The 19897-nt window shown below is 45.8% G+C and overlaps 1 protein-coding gene across 2 annotated transcripts in view; it reads left to right on the top strand.

Annotated features, from left to right (window-relative positions):
- Positions 1-19897, top strand: part of RNF111 (ring finger protein 111) — a 306333-nt gene that overhangs the window by 192379 nt on the left and 94057 nt on the right. For both annotated transcript variants that reach the window (XM_069222081.1, XM_069222080.1), the window contains exons 7-8: positions 1504-1759; positions 15024-15381. In XM_069222081.1, the coding sequence (XP_069078182.1) occupies positions 1504-1759; positions 15024-15381 (614 nt within the window). The remainder of the gene's footprint in view (positions 1-1503; positions 1760-15023; positions 15382-19897) is intronic.

Raw genomic sequence — 19897 nt, 5'->3', positions numbered from 1 at the left:
TGAAGATCTCACTCCGTCTCCTCCACTCCTAGGACTTAATCCACTTCACCATCCTCCATTGGTAGATGTTTGTTTATGCTGTCTGACTGTCCTCTAGCCATGCTATTACTTATAGATGACATTAAAACCTTACATGAAATCTTAGTCCAAGGTGCAACTGAACAAACTATACCCATGCTTACAACACAGGTGAAACTTCTGTCACTTATAAAATACTTCATCAGAACTGTGCATCGCATCCAAAATTTCTGGAACCTGTCCGGGACTACTTAGATCTAGGAACAGCAGAGGCTGCTCCAGGACTTCTCTTGAAGAAGTACAGGCCACTTGAACATGGCCATCTATTTCTAAAAGCTACTTCTCCCCCTAAGTTATTTTCTCATTGACAGGGAAAGGTCCTGCTTCAGCTTTGTTTGGAAGTACCACTGACAAAGGAGTGAAGTCTTAGATTCTGCGGGCCACATAAATCTACCTTAATGAAGGCACATGTGCAACAGCTGTACTGGGAGTTATGATGGATTTTTTGAGGACTTCTTATTTAGGTTTTCTAACAACCTTCCCAGAAACAAGAGTGAGGAATATATTGGAACCATTGCTGAGGGAATAGTGATATCAAACCAAATAGTCAGTGCAGCTGCAGACTCATCTCACTTGGAAGCCTACAGTTATTGCCATTGTTTCTCAGAGTGGTATTCCTCGTATCTCCATTTGTCTGGGCTGAAACCTGATGCGCATCAGTGCATTCTCAGCCTTCCTTTTTATGGCAACACACTGCAGATTACAAAAAACATCACTTCTTACCACAGGACCGCTGTACTCAGCAATGTTCAGACCCCAGTGGTGTCAGCAACACCGCCAGCAGAGGTAACAGTACTAACAGCAGTGTTAGTCAAGATGGATAAGGAGGTAACCAACCCTCCACAAGGGCAGAGAAATGGTAACTCTCTCCTCCATCTGCCACTGTCTACTCAACATCTGCAAGAGTAGCAGAAGATTTAATCAGACAAGATGGTGTGTTAACATGTGGAGGCATTATGGTTCTTATTTTAACATAGTCATGGACCATTCGCCCCAAGACATCAGATGACATCTAGCCATTTTAATTTCCAGAAACCAAGGAACTATTTCAAACTCAGTCATTTGGTAGTGGGATAACACACTGCGTGTGAATTTAAAATGGTGTCAAGCAGCAATGCTGTTGTTACGAAGAAGTACTATTGTTTCTTTTCTGCTCTAGTTTTTCAGCCAGTTTCGTTATTAGCTGTTGATTTGTAGTAGAACCATGTAGAGGGATATTCTTTTTTTATTTTAGAGGTATACAGATGTTTTTGAATTCTCAATAAGGCGTGATATATTGTGGAAATGTGTAGATATCTGTGAATTAAGTCATTTACTCACATCTAAATAATTCTCAGGTTTCACTTGTTAACAGTGCTTTGCATTCAGCACTGTTTTTCTATGAAATTGTAATTCCTCTAAATGTTTTCATTTTCTTTCTCACAGCAGGCATTGCCGGTTGATTTAAGTAGTAATGGTATCAGAAGCCATGGTAGTGGTGCTTTTCATGGAGCATCTGCATTTGATCCTTGCTGTCCTACTTCTACCTCTCGATCTGCAGTCTATGGTCACCAGGGTAGTGTGCTTCCTACTCAGCAAATAGCAATAGACGGATATGGATCTAGTATGGTTGCCCAACCACAGCCCCAGCCTCCTCCCCAATCTGCACTATCATCATGCCGACACTATATGCACTCCCCCTGTAAGTATAACTATTTATAATTTGAATATTGGGTAACAGAAAACAAACCTAATATGTATTCTAGTATTTCATTAATCTCTTCGTCATTCAGTTGTCAGTATGCTAGTTGCAATCTTGAATTATCCTTAAGATCAAAGAAGTAACATCCATGAAGAATGTGCTGATGTTCCTCATGTTCATATGTCTCCTTCTATCGTGAACCTGCAACCACTTCCTTGATTTTGTATTTCGTTACCCTAAAAGTGGGAACATTTGCTATTTTTTAAATTTGTTTTGCTTTGTTTCTTTTTTCTTATAATGATGAATTCCCTTTCACCAGCTGTCTTTTTCCCTTGCTGTGGTTTTATGCCTGTTTGTTTATTTCTTTTTTTCCTGGCTTAAAGTGAATATTTTGTAACTATTTAGATTTATCCCAAACACTGTTGTTATATTTTTTATTGATGCCCAGAAACGTTCTAGGAAAGGGAACCATACAACCTCATATGTGTCTGCTTGACACCTTTAGAAGTTGCCAGACCTAAAGTGTTTGCAGACGAACAATTTTAATGACTGCTAGTTAGCACATTTCCATTAATTGCAACACATTGAAATATGTGCTTCATATTCGCAACATCAAAACTTGATATTTAGTGGCCCTTAAGATTGTCTTCAAGGTTTAAGATGGTTCTTAACTCTTACCATGCTCATCTCACTGGCGTCTTTTGGTTAATTGCCATCATAATGTGAGCATCATAATGTGAGCATGCAATTTTCCAGAATTGGATCTTTCATAAATTCATATGATTGAATCATTTCCTGTCATCAGGATCCCTGGTATCTGAAAATAACAGTAAACAGGGTTAAAAGGCTGTAGGCCTCAAGGACCAGGTTTAAGCACCGCATGGACCTCATTTGAACCAACCAGGAAACTGCCTTAACGCGGGTCGAAACAGGGTGTGCCTTTACAACGGGGCCCGAACCACAAATGCGTCTTTACAACGCATTCCTTAACCACGCAAGTCATTACAACAACTTGTCTTAGGGAAAACGTTGTTGGACTGATGTTGGACTTTAGGTCCAACACTTTCCATACTGTGGCGCAGACTGGAGTTGGTATACTATTCCAAAGTCCAGCGCTTTTTCCATGGCAAGTCTTTGTAATTTATTGCATGGTAAAGGAATGGGTTGTAGAAAGGCATTTGTGGTTCAGGACGCGTTGTTAAGGCAGGGGTGGTAAATTCCTGTGTTCTTCCGACATACAACTGAACCAACAGTTTCTCCAACCAGTGAGGTGAAAGTACTAATCTCTTCTTTCCCCCTTAGAGGTCACCTTAGCTATGATTTCATAGCAGAAGTGTAAAGAAAATGTACGATAGTAGTGAACCTCTGACATAGTGTAGGAAGATGCCCTGGTGTGTGGTGTGTACCTATGGTACTTACACCTTATACCAGGTATCCCCTCTTAGTGAAGTGTAGGCAGTGTCTAGAAGCCAGGCTCTGTAGAGGTTGCTATGGATGAGCAGCCAAGGCTTATCTAGGAGATGTGCAAATCTCATGCAGTACCACTGTAGTCACACAGCACTTGGACTCCTCTTAGGGAACGCTACGCGGCTTTCAACTCGGCAGGACTACACCAGGACTTACCAAGGGCCTCCTTTGTGTGTATATGTATATATATATGTTCGATGACATGTGTAGCTGCAGATACACATGCTTTGCACATCCCGCCATCTAGTGTTGGGCTCGGAGTGTTACAAGTTCTTTACACTTCTTACCTTGGGACATTATGAACCAGACATTGGCCACATTTATCTACTTGTGTACCAGCTTATACTTTTTGTACTAACTCCCAACTCGGAACTTTCAACAATCTTGCAAACATTTTAGCTTTGAAAAAGATGTTTCCTATAAGGAACGTGAAATATTAATTTGCTTCACATGCCTACGGATTCTTCATACTTTGGACTTTACGGTTCATTTATTACTGTGTTGCTGTGTGCTGTGATCCTTTTTGTTCATTGTCATTTGTGTATATCCATACACATTTTCCGTGGCTATGGGTAGTAAGGCGCTTGACCCCTTGCACCACCTATAAATTTGGGTACTCTCCGTTTTTTACCTTTGTGAATACCTCCAGGAGGTGCAGTATCCTACACCACTACTACCCTTTGCACAGCACTTACACACATGAAAGATAACACTCATTTGTACAAAAATAAAGGTACTTTATTTTTGGAACAAATCACCACAAAATACTAGACAGGTAATCCACCCTTAGGAGGTAAGTAATACACTAAATATATACACTCGTAATCAGAAACAGGCATAGAAAAAGTTAGAAAACAGTGCAAATAGTAGTAACCAATAGTGATCTGAGGGGAAGCACAAACCATATACTAAAAGAAATGGAAAGCGAACATGTTACCCCCACCTAGGTTGATAAAATGTATAGAGGGGAGCTGGGAGTACTAGAAAACCACAGAGGTAAGTAACACAGTACCCCCCAGCGAGCAGAAATGCAGGAGTAAAACATTGGATTTGCCCCAAACCACTCAAAAGGAGGAAAAGAAGACACCCAGAGAAGACTGCAAGAAACCCAGTGGTGGATTCCTGAAGAAGGAAGACCTGTGGAGAGAGGGGACCAAGTCCAAGAGTCACAGTGGAGTCCAGGAGGAGTAGAGGCGCTACTACCCACCCAGCTGTGGATGCAGGAGTTGCTCGATGGTGATGAAAGGGTCAGCACTGCAACCCTGGAGCCGGAGAAGAGTTCCTGATGGATGCAGAGGAAGCCCCATGCTGGAAGGAAAATTGCAGACTGGTGTTGGTGCAGGAATTCCACCAGCAAGCCTTAGTAAAGGCTAACTCGTGGTTAGTGGAAAAGAGGTGCTGCTGGGGACCAGCAAGGTCCAGGAGGACTCAACCCAGGAGGGGGAGTCACAGGGGACACTCAACGTCACAAAGGGTTCACAGGAGCAGAGGCAGCACCCAGAGGAGTCCCATAGGACGGGAACACAGGAGTCGCAGAAGGAGCCTACGCAGACCTGCAAAAGAGGATCCCACGCCGCAGGAGAACGACACAGGAGGCTGTGCTTTGCAGGATGGAGTGCTTGGGGGCTGGAGCTACACGTCGCCTGAAGATCCAATGGAGGAGTTGGAAACAAGCCTTGGCACCTGCAATAGACACGGTGCACGGGGATACTATCCTGTGAGGGAAGGCAAGGGCTTACCTCCACCAAAGTTGGACAGCTTACAGAGAGGACCAAGAGGAATATTCTGGACCACCACCCATGATGCAGGATTCACGCAGCTCAGCAGGAGAGGGGATACACGCAGCTGGTCATCACTTGTCGTAGTTGCCTGCGGTTGCACGGAAGTGACTCCTTCACTCTTAGGGAGATTCCTTCTTCTTCTTGTGCAGGCCGAAGAGTTGCAGTCTTCTGAGGATGCACGGCGAGGGAAATGCTGCAAAGCTGCAGGAGCCCTGGAAACAATGTTGCTGAAGAGTCCTTTTTCTTGGAAGCAGCTTGTCGGATCCTGGAGGTTCCAGTCGCAGTTCCGGAGGCCAGAAGTCGAAGTAGAGGTTGCAGGGGGGCTCCTGTCCCTTGGAAATAAGTATTACAAAGCTGGGGAGGAGTAGCCTCCCCACGCCAATGGCTTGCTTTGAAGGGCACATTTGGTGCCATCCTTGCATAATCTGGTTTGCACCAGTCCAGGAATTCCCGGTCCCTGCTCTGGCGCGAAACTGCACAAAGGGAAAGGGAGTGACCACACTCCTGTCCATCACCACTTCAGAGGTGGTGCCCAGAGCTCCTCCAGGTGGCCACTTGATTTTGCCATCTTGAAACCAAGATGGGCAGAGGCCCCTGGGAGCATCTGACTGGTCAGGTTAGGTAGATGACATCAGTGACCCCCTCTGATAGGTGGTCACCTTGCAATGCGACCAAATCCCTTTTTGGGCTATTTATGGACTCCCTTCACCCACAAGGGAGTTCACCAGATTTGGTGTGCAAGACTCCACCAGGACTCCTCTGCAATGACCTCTCCAGCTCCTGGCCATCTGAACCGCTGGTGGACTTCACAGGAAACAAACAAGAAGGAATCTCCCTTGGAGTGAAGGAGTCACTCCGCTGCATCTGCAGGCACCTAAGGCAACAACATCCAGCTGCTTGGATCTGCTGTCCTCTGGACCTGCGAAGATTCTCCAACACAGATGGTGGTTCTGAGGGGTCCCCTGGGTCCTCTTGGCCTTCTGTCCAACTTGGGACAGAAATGAGCCCTCGCCTCTTCCTCCAGGACAGAATCCCTGTGCACCGCAACTGTTGCAGCAACCAATGATTGTTGACTCCTGCTCCGAGGGATCTTCAGGCTCCAAGTAGCACCGGCCTCCACCCCTCTACCTCTGCAAGGACAGTCTCCTCTCTGCTCCTCCAGTGAAGTGGGACTCCCTCAGGTGTGCTGTCTGGGCCTCACTGCCGCTTACAGTGCCTGCTGCCAGTGGGTTGCTCGTGGGATCTCCGACTGCTTCAGCTAGCTCTCCCATCTTCTTAGGGTCAGCCTGGACTCCCCTCCAAGGGTCAGTCCCCAGGACCTTGCTGGTCCTCTTCAGCTCTGCAAATCTCCAACAGCTCCAGTTGCATTTGCTTGTGCTTCTTGGTGGTCCTTCTGACCACTGACCCGTCTGCAATCCGGCAGTGGAGAGAGAGAGCTCCTAGGTAACTTCAGGGACTCCTCTGCAGCTCCTGGACTCCACATCTGAACTTCATCCACCACTGTCGACCCTGATCTTCACCCACAGGATAGTGGACATTGCCTTGTGCCCCACCTGGACACTCCTGAATGGACTGTACTCAGTCCCCTTCTTTTTCAGGTCCTCTTCATCCAGAATCCATCATTGGGTACCACTGGCCTGTTCCTGTTCTTGCAATATTTCATTTACGAGTCCCCACGTTAGCCTATGGGACGACCAAGTAACTTACCTCTGCTCTCTTGGTCGCTGGGGTTTTCTATATACTTACCTCTTGAGGTTCCAATCTCTCTGAGCTCTTGGCTAACTACTTCACATCCTCTGGTGGGGAGACCCATTCTCACATTCCACTATTTCAGTAAATACACTAACACTATCTAATAAGGGTTGCCTGAACCTATTATAAGGTGTAACACCATAGGTGTCCACCACACTCTAGGCCAGCCTCCTCCAACTGCAAAGACTTTTGCTTCAAGGTTGTCTACTTCAAAGGTAGAAATGGGTATAAGTATTGGACATCTGACCCCACACAGAACACTTCTGGACTGAGGACATTTTGCCGGGAAGACTAGCTTAGATGCCTTAGGATGGACTGCCACTCTGCCTATTGCTTGTTGTGCTGGCCTGCTGCTTGCTGCTTCTGTCCTGGGAGTAAAAGGACTGGACTTTGCTTTCTACATCCTGCTTTCCAAGGTTTTCCAAGGACTTGAACTGAGCTTATCTCCTGATAGAAGTCTCAGGGACATCGTAGTCTCCATCTGCCATTGCCTGGGCTATTCTGTTGAGAGTCCTGGCTTGCCGAGTGGTGCCAACTCCAGTCCCTGAGCCCTTGGAAGTGTAAGCTGGTGACCTGAAGAAGAAAATCCACACATCAATGTGCTGTAGAAGAAAATCAACGCAGTGCCCGCACTGCGGCTGCATAATTGACGTAGTCCCTGTCTCACGGCTGCAGAATCGACACAAAACCTGTTTTCACTGCGTCTGGATTTTCCATGCATCGTCCCTGGGGTGACAATTTCACCTCGACCCTGCACCACAGTAAGGAACCAAGGCTGCGTGTCTGGAAATCAATGCATCACCTTTCCTGTGAGGAAAGGATCAACAAATCACCGCCCCCACACAGTACGAAACCAATGCATTGCTTTTCTCTTTGACGCCTCACTTCCACTGCAGCCTGCATTGTGTATGTGTAGGAAGTTGGCTCTGTATGCACTATTTCAAAGTAAGGAATAGTATGCACAGAGTCCAAGGGTTCCCCTTAGAGGTAAGATAGTGGCAAAAAGAGATAATACTAATGCTCTATTTTGTGGTAGTGTGGTCGAGAAGTAGGCTTATCAAAGGAGTAGTGTTAAACATTTGTTGTACATACACACAGGCAATAAATGAGGAACACACACTCAGAGACAATTCCAGGCCAATAGGTTTTTGTATAGAAAAATATCTTTTCTTAGTTTATTTTAGGAACCACAGGTTCAAATTCTACATGTAATATCTCATTTGAAAGGTATTGCAGGTAAGTACTGTATGAACTTTGAATAATCACAATAGCATATATACTTTTTACATAAAACACATATAGCTATTTTAAAAGTGGACACTGCAATTTTCAACAGTTCCTGGGGGCGATAAGTTATTGTTAGTTCTTGCAGGTAAGTAAACCACCTACGGGGTTCAAATTGGGGTCCAAGGTAGCCCACCGTTGGGGGTTCAGAGCAACCCCAAAGTTACCACACCAGCAGCTCAGGGCCGGTCAGGTGCAGAGGTCAAAGTGGTGCCCAAAACACATAGGCTTCAATGGAGAAGGGGGTGCCCTGGTTCCAGTCTGCCAGCAGGTAAGTACCCGCGTCTTCGGAGGGCAGACCAGGGGGGTTTTGTAGGGCACCGGGGGGGACACAAGTCAGCACAGAAAGTACACCCTCAGCAGCACTGGGGCGGCCGGGTGCAGTGTGCAAACACGCGTCGGGTTTGTAATAGGTTTCAATGGGAGACCAAGGGGTCTCTTCAGCGATGCAGGCAAGGGGGGGGCTCCTCGGGGTAGCCACCACCTGGGCAAGGGCGAGGGCCTCCTGGGAGTCACTCCTGCACTAGAGTTCCGATCCTTCGGGTCCTGGGGGCTGCGGGTGCAGGGTCTTTTCCAGGCGTCGGGATTTCAGAGTCAGGCTGTCGCGGTCAGGGGGAGTCTCGGGATTCCCTCTGCAGGCGTCGCTGTGGGGGCTCAGGGGGGACAACTTTGGTTACTCACAGTCTCGGAGTCGTCGGGGGGTCCTCCCTGTAGCGTTGTTTCTCCACCAGTCGAGTCGGGGTCACCGGGTGCAGTGTTGCAAGTCTCACGCTTCTGGCGGGGATTGCAGGGGTCTTTAAAGCTTCTCCTCTGGAAACAAAGTTGCAGTCTTTGTTGAACAGGGCCGCTGTTCTCGGGCGTTTCTTGGTCTTTTTGAAGCAGGGCAGTCCTCTGAGGATTCAGAGGTCGCTGGTCCTGGGGAAAGCGTCGCTGGAGCAGTTTTCTTCCGAAGGAGGGAGACAGGCCGGTAGGGCTGGGGCCAAAGCAGTTGGTGTCTCCGTCTTCTCTGCAGGGTTTTTCAGCTCAGCAGTCCTCTTCTTCGTAAGTTGCAGGAATCTGATTTCTTAGGTTCAGGGGAGCCCCTAAATACAGGATTTAGGGGTGTGTTGAGGTCAGGGAGGGAAGTAGCCAATGGCTACTAGCCCTGAGGGTGGCTACACCCTCTTTGTGCCTCCTCCCAAGTGGAGGGGGTCACATTCCTATCCCTATTGGGGGGATCCTCCATCTGCAAGATGGAGGATTCCTAAAAGTCAGAGTCACTTCAGCTCAGGTTGCCTTAGGGGCTGTCCTGACTGGTCAGTGACTCCTCCTTGTTTTTCTCACTATCTCCTCCGGCCCTGCCGCCAAAAGTGGGGCCGTGGCCGGAGGGGGCGGGCAACTCCACTAGCTGGAATACCCTGTAGTGCTGGAACAAAGGGGGTGAGCCTTTGAGGCTCACCGCCAGGTGTTACAGCTCCTGCAAGGGGGAGGTGATAACATCTCCACCCAGTGCAGGCTTTGTTACTAGCCACAGAGTGACAACGGCACTCTCCCCATGTGGCCAGCAGCATGTCTCGAGTGTGGCAGGCTGCTAAAACCAGTCGGCCTACACAGGTAGTTGGTTAGGGTTTCAGGGGGCACCTCTAAGGTGCACTCTGGGGTGTATTTTACAATAAAATGTACACTGGCATCAGTGTGCATTTATTGTGCTGAGAAGTTTGATACCAAACTTCCCAGTTTTCAGTGTAGCCATTATGGTGCTGTGGAGTTAGTGTTTGACAGACTCCCAGACCATATACTCTTATGGCTACCCTGCATTTACCATGTCTAAGGTTTGGCTTAGACACTGTAGGGGCACAGTGCTCATGCACTGGTGCCCTCACCTATGGTATAGTGCACCCTGCCTTAGGGCTGTAAGGCCTGCTAGAGGGGTGACTTATCTATACTGCATAGGCAGTGAGAGCCTGGCATGGCACCCTGAGGGGAGTGCCATGTCGACTTACTCATTTTGTTCTCACTAGCACACACAAGCTGGTAAGCAGTGTGTCTGTGCTGAGTGAGGGGTCTCCAGGGTGGCATAAGACATGCTGCAGCTCTTAGAGACCTTCCCTGGCATCAGGGCCCTTGGTACCAGAGGTACCAGTTACAAGGGACTTATCTGGGTGCCAGGGTGTGCCAATTGTGGATACAAAAGTACAGGTTAGGGAAAGAACACTGGTGCTGGGGCCTGGTTAGCAGGCCTCAGCACACTTTCAATTTAAAACATAGCATCAGCAAAGGCAAAAAGTCAGGGGGTAACCAGGCCAAGGAGGCATTTCCTTACACAACCCCCCGCCCCAAACGAAAGAGGATGAGACTAACCTTTCCCAAGAGAGTCTTCATTTTCTAAGTGGAAGAACCTGGAAAGGCCATCTGCATTGGCATGGGCAGTCCCAAGTCTGTGTTCCACTATAAAGTCCATTCCCTGTAGGGAGATGGACCACCTCAACAGTTTTGGATTTTCACCTTTCATTTGCATCAGCCATCTGAGAGGTCTGTGGTCAGTCTGAACTAGGAAGTGAGTACCAAAGAGGTATGGTCTCAGCTTCTTCAGGGACCAAACCACAGCAAAGGCCTCCCTCTCAATGGCACTCCAACGCTGCTCCCTGGGGAGTAACCTCCTGCTAATGAAAGCAACAGGCTGGTCAAGGCCATCATCATTTGTTTGGGACAAAACTGCCCCTATCCTATGTTCAGAGGCATCTGTTTGCACAATGAATTGCTTGGAGTAATCTGGAGCTTTTAGAAATGGTGCTGTGCACATAGCTTGTTTCAGGGTGTCAAAGGCCTGTTGGCATTCTACAGTCCAGTTTACTTTCTTGGAGGTGAGTTCTGTGAGGGCTGTCACAATGGATCCATATCCCTTCACAAACCTCCTATAGTACCCAGTCAAGCCAAGGAATGCCCTGACTTGAGTCTGGGTTTTTGGAGCTGCCCAGTCCAGAATAGTCTGGATCTTAGGCTGGAGTGGCTGAACTTGGCCTCCACCTACAAGGTGTCCCAAGTAAACCACAGTTCCCTGCCCTATCTGGCATTTGGATGCCTTGATAGAGAGGCCTGCTGATTGCAGAGCCTTCAAAACCTTCTTCAGGTGGACCAGGTGATCCTGCCAGTTGGAGCTAAAGACAGCAATATCATCAAGATAAGCTGCACTAAAGGACTCCATGCCAGCAAGGGCTTGATTCACCAACCTTTGGAAGGTGGCAGGGGCATTCTTTAAACCAAAGGGCTTAACAGTGAACTGATAATGCCCATCAGGTGTGGAGAATGCTGTCTTTTCTTTTGCTTCAGGTGCCATTTTGATTTGCCAGTGACTAGAGCTTCTGTGGTGAGGGTTCTAAACTGTGCTGTTGCCTGGTTGTCTGGAATTCAGGTTTTTTAAATGACAATAAGCTGTTAACGTGGAGGCAATTAAACTTTGTTTTATATGTATATTCTATTTAATGTTACTGTGGGACTCCCACTTCAAAGACTGGGAATGATTCAAGCTTGTTCAATACTACTTGCTTGGGGTCTGGTGATATCAGACTGCGACATTTTTTAAACAGTGTGGCAGTTACCTGAATTCCAGGTGAGGACATTTTGTCATGCACTATTAAAACTGGCATTGGCAATTCCAATAGGTCTAGTCTTGGCAAGTATGTATCCATGTACCCTCCCTGTGATTGTGTGGCTCCCTCATTCCCACTTCCTATCTCCCTTATGTGTCCGCTCACCCTCCCATTCGCTTTGTTACTCCCTTCTCCATCTCAGCTTTTCTCTTTTTTTATTTAACCCTCCCACGTCCATTGGTGTCCATGCTTTCTTACCTTTGCTTCCCCGTACTTACTCCCCCATCTCCCAGTTAACCCTCTCCCCCATCTCTTGCAGTCTTAAAATACCACTCTACTTTCACAAATTTGCTTTTGCACTTTGTTTACCACTCCAGGGTGGCACTAAATGGTGCTCATTTAGTAGACGTGCATATGCACCATAACGCATGCATCCACCTACAGAAAGATGCGATAAAGCATATGTGTTCATGGATGCGTTGAGTTGAAATTGACCTTTTTTTTAAAAATTGGATCAGCTCGCTCTTCAGTCCTCATTACTTTTTTCAGTAAATAGACGAACTTTGCATCCTTTTTTTCCCCCACATGTTAAGGATTCTAAATAAAACAGGGCTGTAGATTCCCCTAGTTCTAGAGAAACTGAGAAAATGGCTAAATTGTAACAAGTTGTTTTAGTGGCATTTTTATAGAACATGGTATCCAAGAGAGTGTGAGGTGTTTTTCCAATAATGGCAAAAACAAGTTTTGTTGTGCTAAGATCGCCCTTTTCCCAGCTTCAGGAACATAGTTGTGAAAAATATTTTTTCACCATAGTTTTTAAATAATGGTAGTTTAATATTTCCTTTTTTGCAGTTTATACCTACTTGACGTTTGTAGAGAAAAGATGTTTGAAACACCTGGGTGAACCAGGAAAGCTGTGCATTTCTGATTAGTAGACAAAATTGGAAATGCAGCAAGAAGGTTATTGGTGTAGATCGTTAATAGTTGCATTTAAAAAAAACTGATTAAAACGATGCGACAATATAGAAATAAGTGACAGTGTTTTCCTTTGAATTTATTTTTGTCCCAATGATTGCTATCCAAAAGTAATATCATGTTACATCCATCTGACTCTTATGGTTGGTTGTCCAAAAACACCCAGTATTCAGAGCTATGAACCAAGCTGCAGTGTGAATAATTTTTCATTAAGTAACATGTGTGCATCAGGTCATAGGTTGAAATCATATGAATGAAAAATAGGTATGAAGTAAAGCCTTGTGTTGTTTAATGTGACCAGGAATCAGTGTGGGAATATTGGTTATTTGTTGAACTCTGAATTTGCAGTTAACCTCATGATCATGTGATTCAGGTTGTGTTTTGCAAAATTTGTTCTTCCGTTCACATGGACATTTGGGACCCCAAAATGCCGAGGAATTCAGTAGATAAAAATACATGCTCTACAGAACAGTACCCTACTTGCATAGGTGTTTTATCACTTGTGACAGCAAAGGCCCCAAAAGCAAGGTGGAGACATCTGGATTTTTCCTTGGAATGTCAATCTTTCTGCTGATGTGCTTATCTGTGGCATTTGTGGCAGGGTTTAGAAGACACCAAGGAAAGCCAACCAACCAGCCCCAAAAGATTTCTAAGTACAAGACATTCTGGCAGTCCAGGGTTGTGTGACTTTAATGGATCGCACTACTTTTTCTCATCGAGAATGCAAATGTCAAACTTAGGATAAAATCACAGAATTTTCTCACACAGGAATTGACAAAGTTCTGCCATCTAATATTTCCCACACCTCTTCCGACAAAAGCAGTGCACCGTTTGCAAGGGTGGTCCTATTGCCTGTAAAAGGAACTGGTCAAAACCTGGGTGGTTGTAAAAAACAGTGTTGCCCAAAGTGGTTGTGTCATTTATACATTTCTGGTCTGTTCCTTTGACATACGGTATGTCCAACAACTCATGGGGGATTGCAATTTTAATGGAAGAAGCGTGGTAACGCAGGGTGTTAAGATTTCAGCCATTAGCTGGATGTGCCAGGAATTTCTGTCATGGAGAAAAAATTACTTTTTTTGAAACCAATGTTTTGAAATTCGGATGGCATTCTGAGTAAGAAAATGTGCTGTATGCACACAGACCACATCATAGTGAAATCCCTATGGGCCTCTAGCTCTCACAATGCCCAGGCTTGATAGAGTTTCTTGGTGTTATCTGCCCCAGCAGAAATGTTGGAGCAATTCCATGTGGAAAGAGAGGGGAAATTGGTTGTTTTAGACTTATTTTTGATATTTACAGGAAATTCTGAGTCAGAAAATGTTTTGGGATTCACACAAGCCAAACTTCCCTGGTTTCCCTTGGGTCTCTAGGTTGTAGAAATGTTAGTAGGGTACCCAGTGCGCCAGCTGATTCAGAGCCCACATACTGAAGCCTTTCCCCAGGGCAAATAAAAGAAAGGAAATTGGGATTTTTTTCTGGGTGTATTGTAACGTGGATCAGCAGAGATGCAGTTAAACCTCACACCCCCAAATTCTACTCCTGTGGGGTCAAAAATACTATCTGGTGGTGGAACCTGATGCCTAGATGGTTCCGCGCCCCACCCCATTCATTTTATCCCTTATTTTCAATAGTAGTCTGGTAGACTTTAATACCCCTTGTTGGGCAGATTGGTGTGTTTATCCCCAATCTTGTGCTTACTTTTTTTTTAAATCCTATATCATTCCCCAAAGATAAAACACTCCTTCTGCTAATACAGTTTTAACATCCAAACCAATGTAAAATCACCCGGTCTCCCTACAGTTAACAAAAAAAAATGCTATTTATTGATCACAATAAAAACATATTACATTTTTTTTTTTTTAAAGTCAACATGTAGCAGTTCTAAATAGGAATTTTGAGGAGTTGAAAATTACATGAACTATATTTCAAAATATTAGTTTCCCTATCTGTCGAGGCATAGGTTTCAGAGCTAATGGCTCTGTTTCTAAGAGCTGCATGACATGGTTTCCTTGATATAGTTCTGTGAATAGTCACCCAGAGCTATGCAAGCCAGTTGATTGACCTTGCACTACACGAAGGAGTTAATGGGATGCCATAGATTTACAGGTATCATTTTCAAATTGAAGAATTGATCCCAAGATCAACTTTGCAATAAATGGTGTTAAATTTCATGCTTCTTGTTGCTTTGTATTGCTTCTGCCCTTTTTCAAACATGCAGGTGATACCCACAGGCACTCAGCTCAAGGAACCTTTTGTCAATTAAATTTTATGTATGTTTGTTTTATTTTTTATTTTTAAAATCTTGCAGTGGCAGTTTTTGGAAAAACCACAGGTGAACAAGCAGGCCATTTTAGGAAAGTACTTGGTGCATATTTGTTTAGTGTCTAATTCTCTCTACACTCGCTAACTCATTTTATTTTTTTTAATTTTCAGATGCTTCTTTGACAAGACCCCTGCACCATCAAACTTCTGCATGCCCTCACTCTCATGGAAACCCTCCACCCCAGTCACAGCCTCAACCACAAGTGGATTATGTGATTGCTCACCCCGTACATACCTTTCTCCCCTCAATCTCCACCCATGCCTCCACTCACGCTGTACAACCACCACCACCTCCACAGACTCATAATTTAGCTAACACAGCAGCTCCTATTCCTCAGCACCTTTCCACATCCCACCAATCAATTTCCCACCACATTCCCACAGCAGCACCTACAGCACAGAGACTGCATCCACATGAAGTGATCCAGAGAATGGAGGTTCAGAGAAGGCGGTTGCTGCAGCATCCCACGTATGTTCTAGTTCTTATAGCTCTTTTATTGGAGATACGTGCCAGGAATGTAGTCATGTATTAACTCGGTCTAGGTCCAACATGTGTGTGAGGAATGCACGGCTTTCAGGTCATCCTGCAAATGAAGCAAATCATGGTGCCATGACGTCCTCAAGATATGAACACATGTTGGCATTGTGTGTTCACTGGCCATTAGTTTCCAGAATGGCTTGTAATGAATGAATGATGAGACATTTATACATTGCCTTTTAGTATGTGTTTTTTGACAGGTGGCCTTTTCTTTCCAGTTTTTTCTTTATCCTAGAATTGCTTATAAAAGAGTCTATTGAAGGCCTCTTAAGTAATCATTTGTTTCTGTTGCTAGTGCAGAAAGCAATTGCTATTTATGATGGCTATTTTTGTTTACACGTGGTGAAGGCTTATTTTTCTGGGGAGATGGACTGTAGTTTGAAAGTTATTCTGCATTTGGGAAGACTCAAAATTGAATTTAAATACCAGTAATTATAATATTAATTAATTATTAGTTTACTATATTGCAAGTCTTACACATTCTATGGCAAGGGTGGATGAAACTACTCACTAAAAGGAAGAGCATCGGTGTTTGCCAAGGAGTTTTTTTAGGCTGGTCGGTGTTGCTCTTTTTGCCATACACTAGAAGAATTGCCTGTTTTAATTTGTATGAAAGCTCAAGCCACCTTTACTGGTTCTGGCTCTTTAAAATGGGTGTAGCATTACAAACATGCAACCTCCTTGTTTGTGATACCTTTGTTATTGTTAATATATTTAAAATAGCATGATCACCCCCCTTGTGCAGGATGGTGGGTGAGCACGATGAATAGATGCAGAAAAGATGCCAGATAATCAGCAAGACAAATTTCCTGCAGACCTAGACCTACTTGCATGTCTCATCTAGAATCACAATCCAGACCGTCCCACCTAGAAAAGGGGGGTACGGGTCAGTATGGAGGTGCATTGAAAACATCATTGATCTAAACCTTTATCATGACAGCATATCTTTTGTCGAATGGACTTCAGGCTTATCTACAACTACTTTTTAGGCCTTCTGATCGCATGTAGTAATGCATGACACTATCCATCTACCTACAGATTTTTTAGAGGTTGCCAATCTGGTGCCAATAGCCCTGTTGCAAATAAGAAAAACGTTAATTTTGGTTTGGTTTAGTCAAGATAACACCAAAGGGCCCTTTTCATATTAGGGCTCTTAATGTGTCTCTCTGCTGGTTATGCAACTTTACTGAAAATAGAGGGAAAATCATTTGATTGATGTTAGTCTGAAATTTATTCTGTAACTAAGTGTAAGGAAATGCCTCCTTGGCATGGTTGCCCCCTGACTTTTTTGCCTTTGCTGATGCTATGTTTACAATTGAAAGTGTGCTGAGGCCTGCTAACCAGGCCCCAGCACCAGTGTTCTTTCCCTAACCTGTACTTTTGTATCCACAATTGGCAGACCCTGGCATCCAGATAAGTCCCTTGTAACTGGTACGTCTAGTACCAAGGGCCCTGATGCCAAGCAAGGTCTCTAAGGGCTGCAGCATGTCTTATGCCACCCTGGAGACCTCTCACTCAGCACAGACACCCTGCTTGCCAGCTTGTGTGTGCTAGTGAGAACAAAACGAGTAAGTCGACATGGCACTCCCCTCAGGGTGCCATGCCAGCCTCTCACTGCCTATGCAAGTATAGGTCAGTCACCCCTCTAGCAGGCCTTACAGCCCTAAGGCAGGGTGCACTATACCATAGGTGAGGGTACCAGTGCATGAGCATGGTACCCCTACAGTGTCTAAGCAAAACCTTAGACATTGTAAGTGCAGGGTAGCCATAAGAGTATATGGTCTGGGAGTCTGTCAAACACGAACTCCACAGCACCATAATGGCTACACTGAAAACTGGGAAGTTTGGTATCAAACTTCTCAGCACAATAAATGCACACTGATGCCAGTGTACATTTTATTGCAAAATACACCCCAGAGGGCACCTTAGAGGTGCCCCCTGAAACTTAACCGACTGTCTGTGTAGGCTGACTAGTTCCAGCAGCCTGCCACACTAGAGACATGTTGCTGGCCCCATGGGGAGAGTGCCTTTGTCACTCTGAGGCCAGTAACAAAGCCTGCACTGGGTGGAGATGCTAACACCTCCCCCAGGCAGGAGCTGTGACACCTGGCGGTGAGCCTCAAAGGCTCACCCCTTTGTCACAGCCCAGCAGGGCACTCCAGCTTAGTGGAGTTGCCCGCCCCCTCCGGCCACGGCCCCCACTTTTGGCGGCAAGGCTGGAGGGAACAAAGACAGCAACAAGGAGGAGTCACTGGGCAGTCAGGACAGCCCCTAAGGTGTCCTGAGCTGAGGTGACTCTAACTTTTAGAAATCCTCCATCTTGCAGATGGAGGATTCCCCCAATAGGGTTAGGATTGTGACCCCCTCCCCTTGGGAGGAGGCACAAAGAGGGTGTACCCACCCTCAGGGCTAGTAGCCATTGGCTACTAACCCCCCAGACCTAAACACGCCCTTAAATTTAGTATTTAAGGGCTACCCTGAACCCTAGAAAATTAGATTCCTGCAACAACAAGAAGAAGGACTGCCTAGCTGAAAACCCCTGCAGAGGAAGACCAGAAGACAACAACTGCCTTGGCTCCAGAAACTCACCGGCCTGTCTCCTGCCTTCCAAAGAACTCTGCTCCAGCGACGCCTTCCAAAGGGACCAGCGACCTCTGAATCCTCTGAGGACTGCCCTGCTTCGACGACGACAAGAAACTCCCGAGGACAGCGGACCTGCTCCAAAAAGACTGCAACTTTGTTTCAAGAAGCAGCTTTAAAGAACCCTGCAACTCCCCGCAAGAAGCGTGAGACTTGCAACACTGCACCCGGCGACCCCGACTCGGCTGGTGGAGAACCAACACCTCAGGGAGGACCCCCGGACTACTCTCCGACTGTGAGTACCAAAACCTGTCACCCCTGAGCCCCCACAGCGCCGCCTGCAGAGGGAATCCCGAGGCTTCCCCTGACCGCGACTCTCTGAAACCTAAGTCCCGACGCCTGGAAAAGACCCTGCACCCGCAGCCCCCAGGACCTGAAGGACCGGACTTTCACTGGAGAAGTGACCCCCAGGAGTCCCTCTCCCTTGCCCAAGTGGAGGTTTCCCCGAGGAAGCCCCCCCTTGCCTGCCTGCAGCGCTGAAGAGATCCGTTGATCTCTCATAGACTAACATTGCAAACCCGACGCTTGTTTCTACACTGCACCCGGCCGCCCCCGCGCTGCTGAGGGTGAAATTCCTGTGTGGGCTTGTGTCCCCCCCGGTGCCCTACAAAACCCCCCTGGTCTGCCCTCCGAAGACGCGGGTACTTACCTGCAAGCAGACCGGAACCGGGGCACCCCCTTCTCTCCATTCTAGCCTATGCGTTTTGGGCACCACTTTGAACTCTGCACCTGACCGGCCCTGAGCTGCTGGTGTGGTAACTTTGGAGTTGCTCTGAACCCCCAACGGTGGGCTACCTTGGACCAAGAACTGAACCCTGTAAGTGTCTTACTTACCTGGTAAAACTAACAAAAACTTACCTCCCCCAGGAACTGTGAAAATTGCACTAAGTGTCCACTTTTAAAATAGCTATTTGTGAATAACTTGAAAAGTATACATGCAATTGAAATGATTCAAAGTTCCTAATGTACTTACCTGCAATACCTTTCAAACAAGATATTACATGTTAAATTTGAACCTGTGGTTCTTAAAATAAACTAAGAAAATATATTTTTCTATAACCAAACCTATTGGCTGGATTTGTCTCTGAGTGTGTGTACCTCATTTATTGTCTATGTGTATGTACAACAAATGCTTAACACTACTCCTTGGATAAGCCTACTGCTCGACCACACTACCACAAAATAGAGCATTAGTATTATCTATTTTTACCACTATTTTACCTCTAAGGGGAACCCTTGGACTCTGTGCATGCTATTCCTTACTTTGAAATAGCACATACAGAGCCAACTTCCTACATTGGTGGATCAGCGGTGGGGTACAAGACTTTGCATTTGCTGGACTACTCAGCCAATACCTGATCACACGACAAATTCCAAAATTGTCATTAGAAATTGATTTTTGCAATTTGAAAAGTTTTCTAAATTCTTTAAAGTCCTGCTAGGGCCTTGTGTTAGTCCCTGTTAGCATTTCTTTTAGAGTTTAAAAGTTTGTAAAAGTTTGAATTAGAACCTAGAACTAGTTGTAGATTCTTAAAAAGTATTCCAACTTTTAGAAGCAAAATGTCTAGCACAGATGTGACTGTGGTGGAACTCGACACCACACCTTACCTCCATCTACAGATGGGAGAGCTAAGGTCACTCTGTAAACTAAAGAAAATAACAATGGGCCCCAAACCTACCAAAATACAGCTCCAGGAGCTTTTGGCAGAGTTTGAAAAGGCCAATCCCTCTGAGGGTGGCAACTCAGAGGATGAAGATAGTGACTTGGAGGGAAATTCCCCCCCTCCAGTCCTACTTAGGGAGAGCA

The sequence above is a fragment of the Pleurodeles waltl genome, chromosome 3_1, assembly GCF_031143425.1.
Source record: "Pleurodeles waltl isolate 20211129_DDA chromosome 3_1, aPleWal1.hap1.20221129, whole genome shotgun sequence".
In the NCBI taxonomy this organism is placed as follows: Eukaryota; Metazoa; Chordata; class Amphibia; order Caudata; family Salamandridae; genus Pleurodeles; species Pleurodeles waltl.
This window is presented reverse-complemented; position numbering and strand designations above follow the sequence as displayed.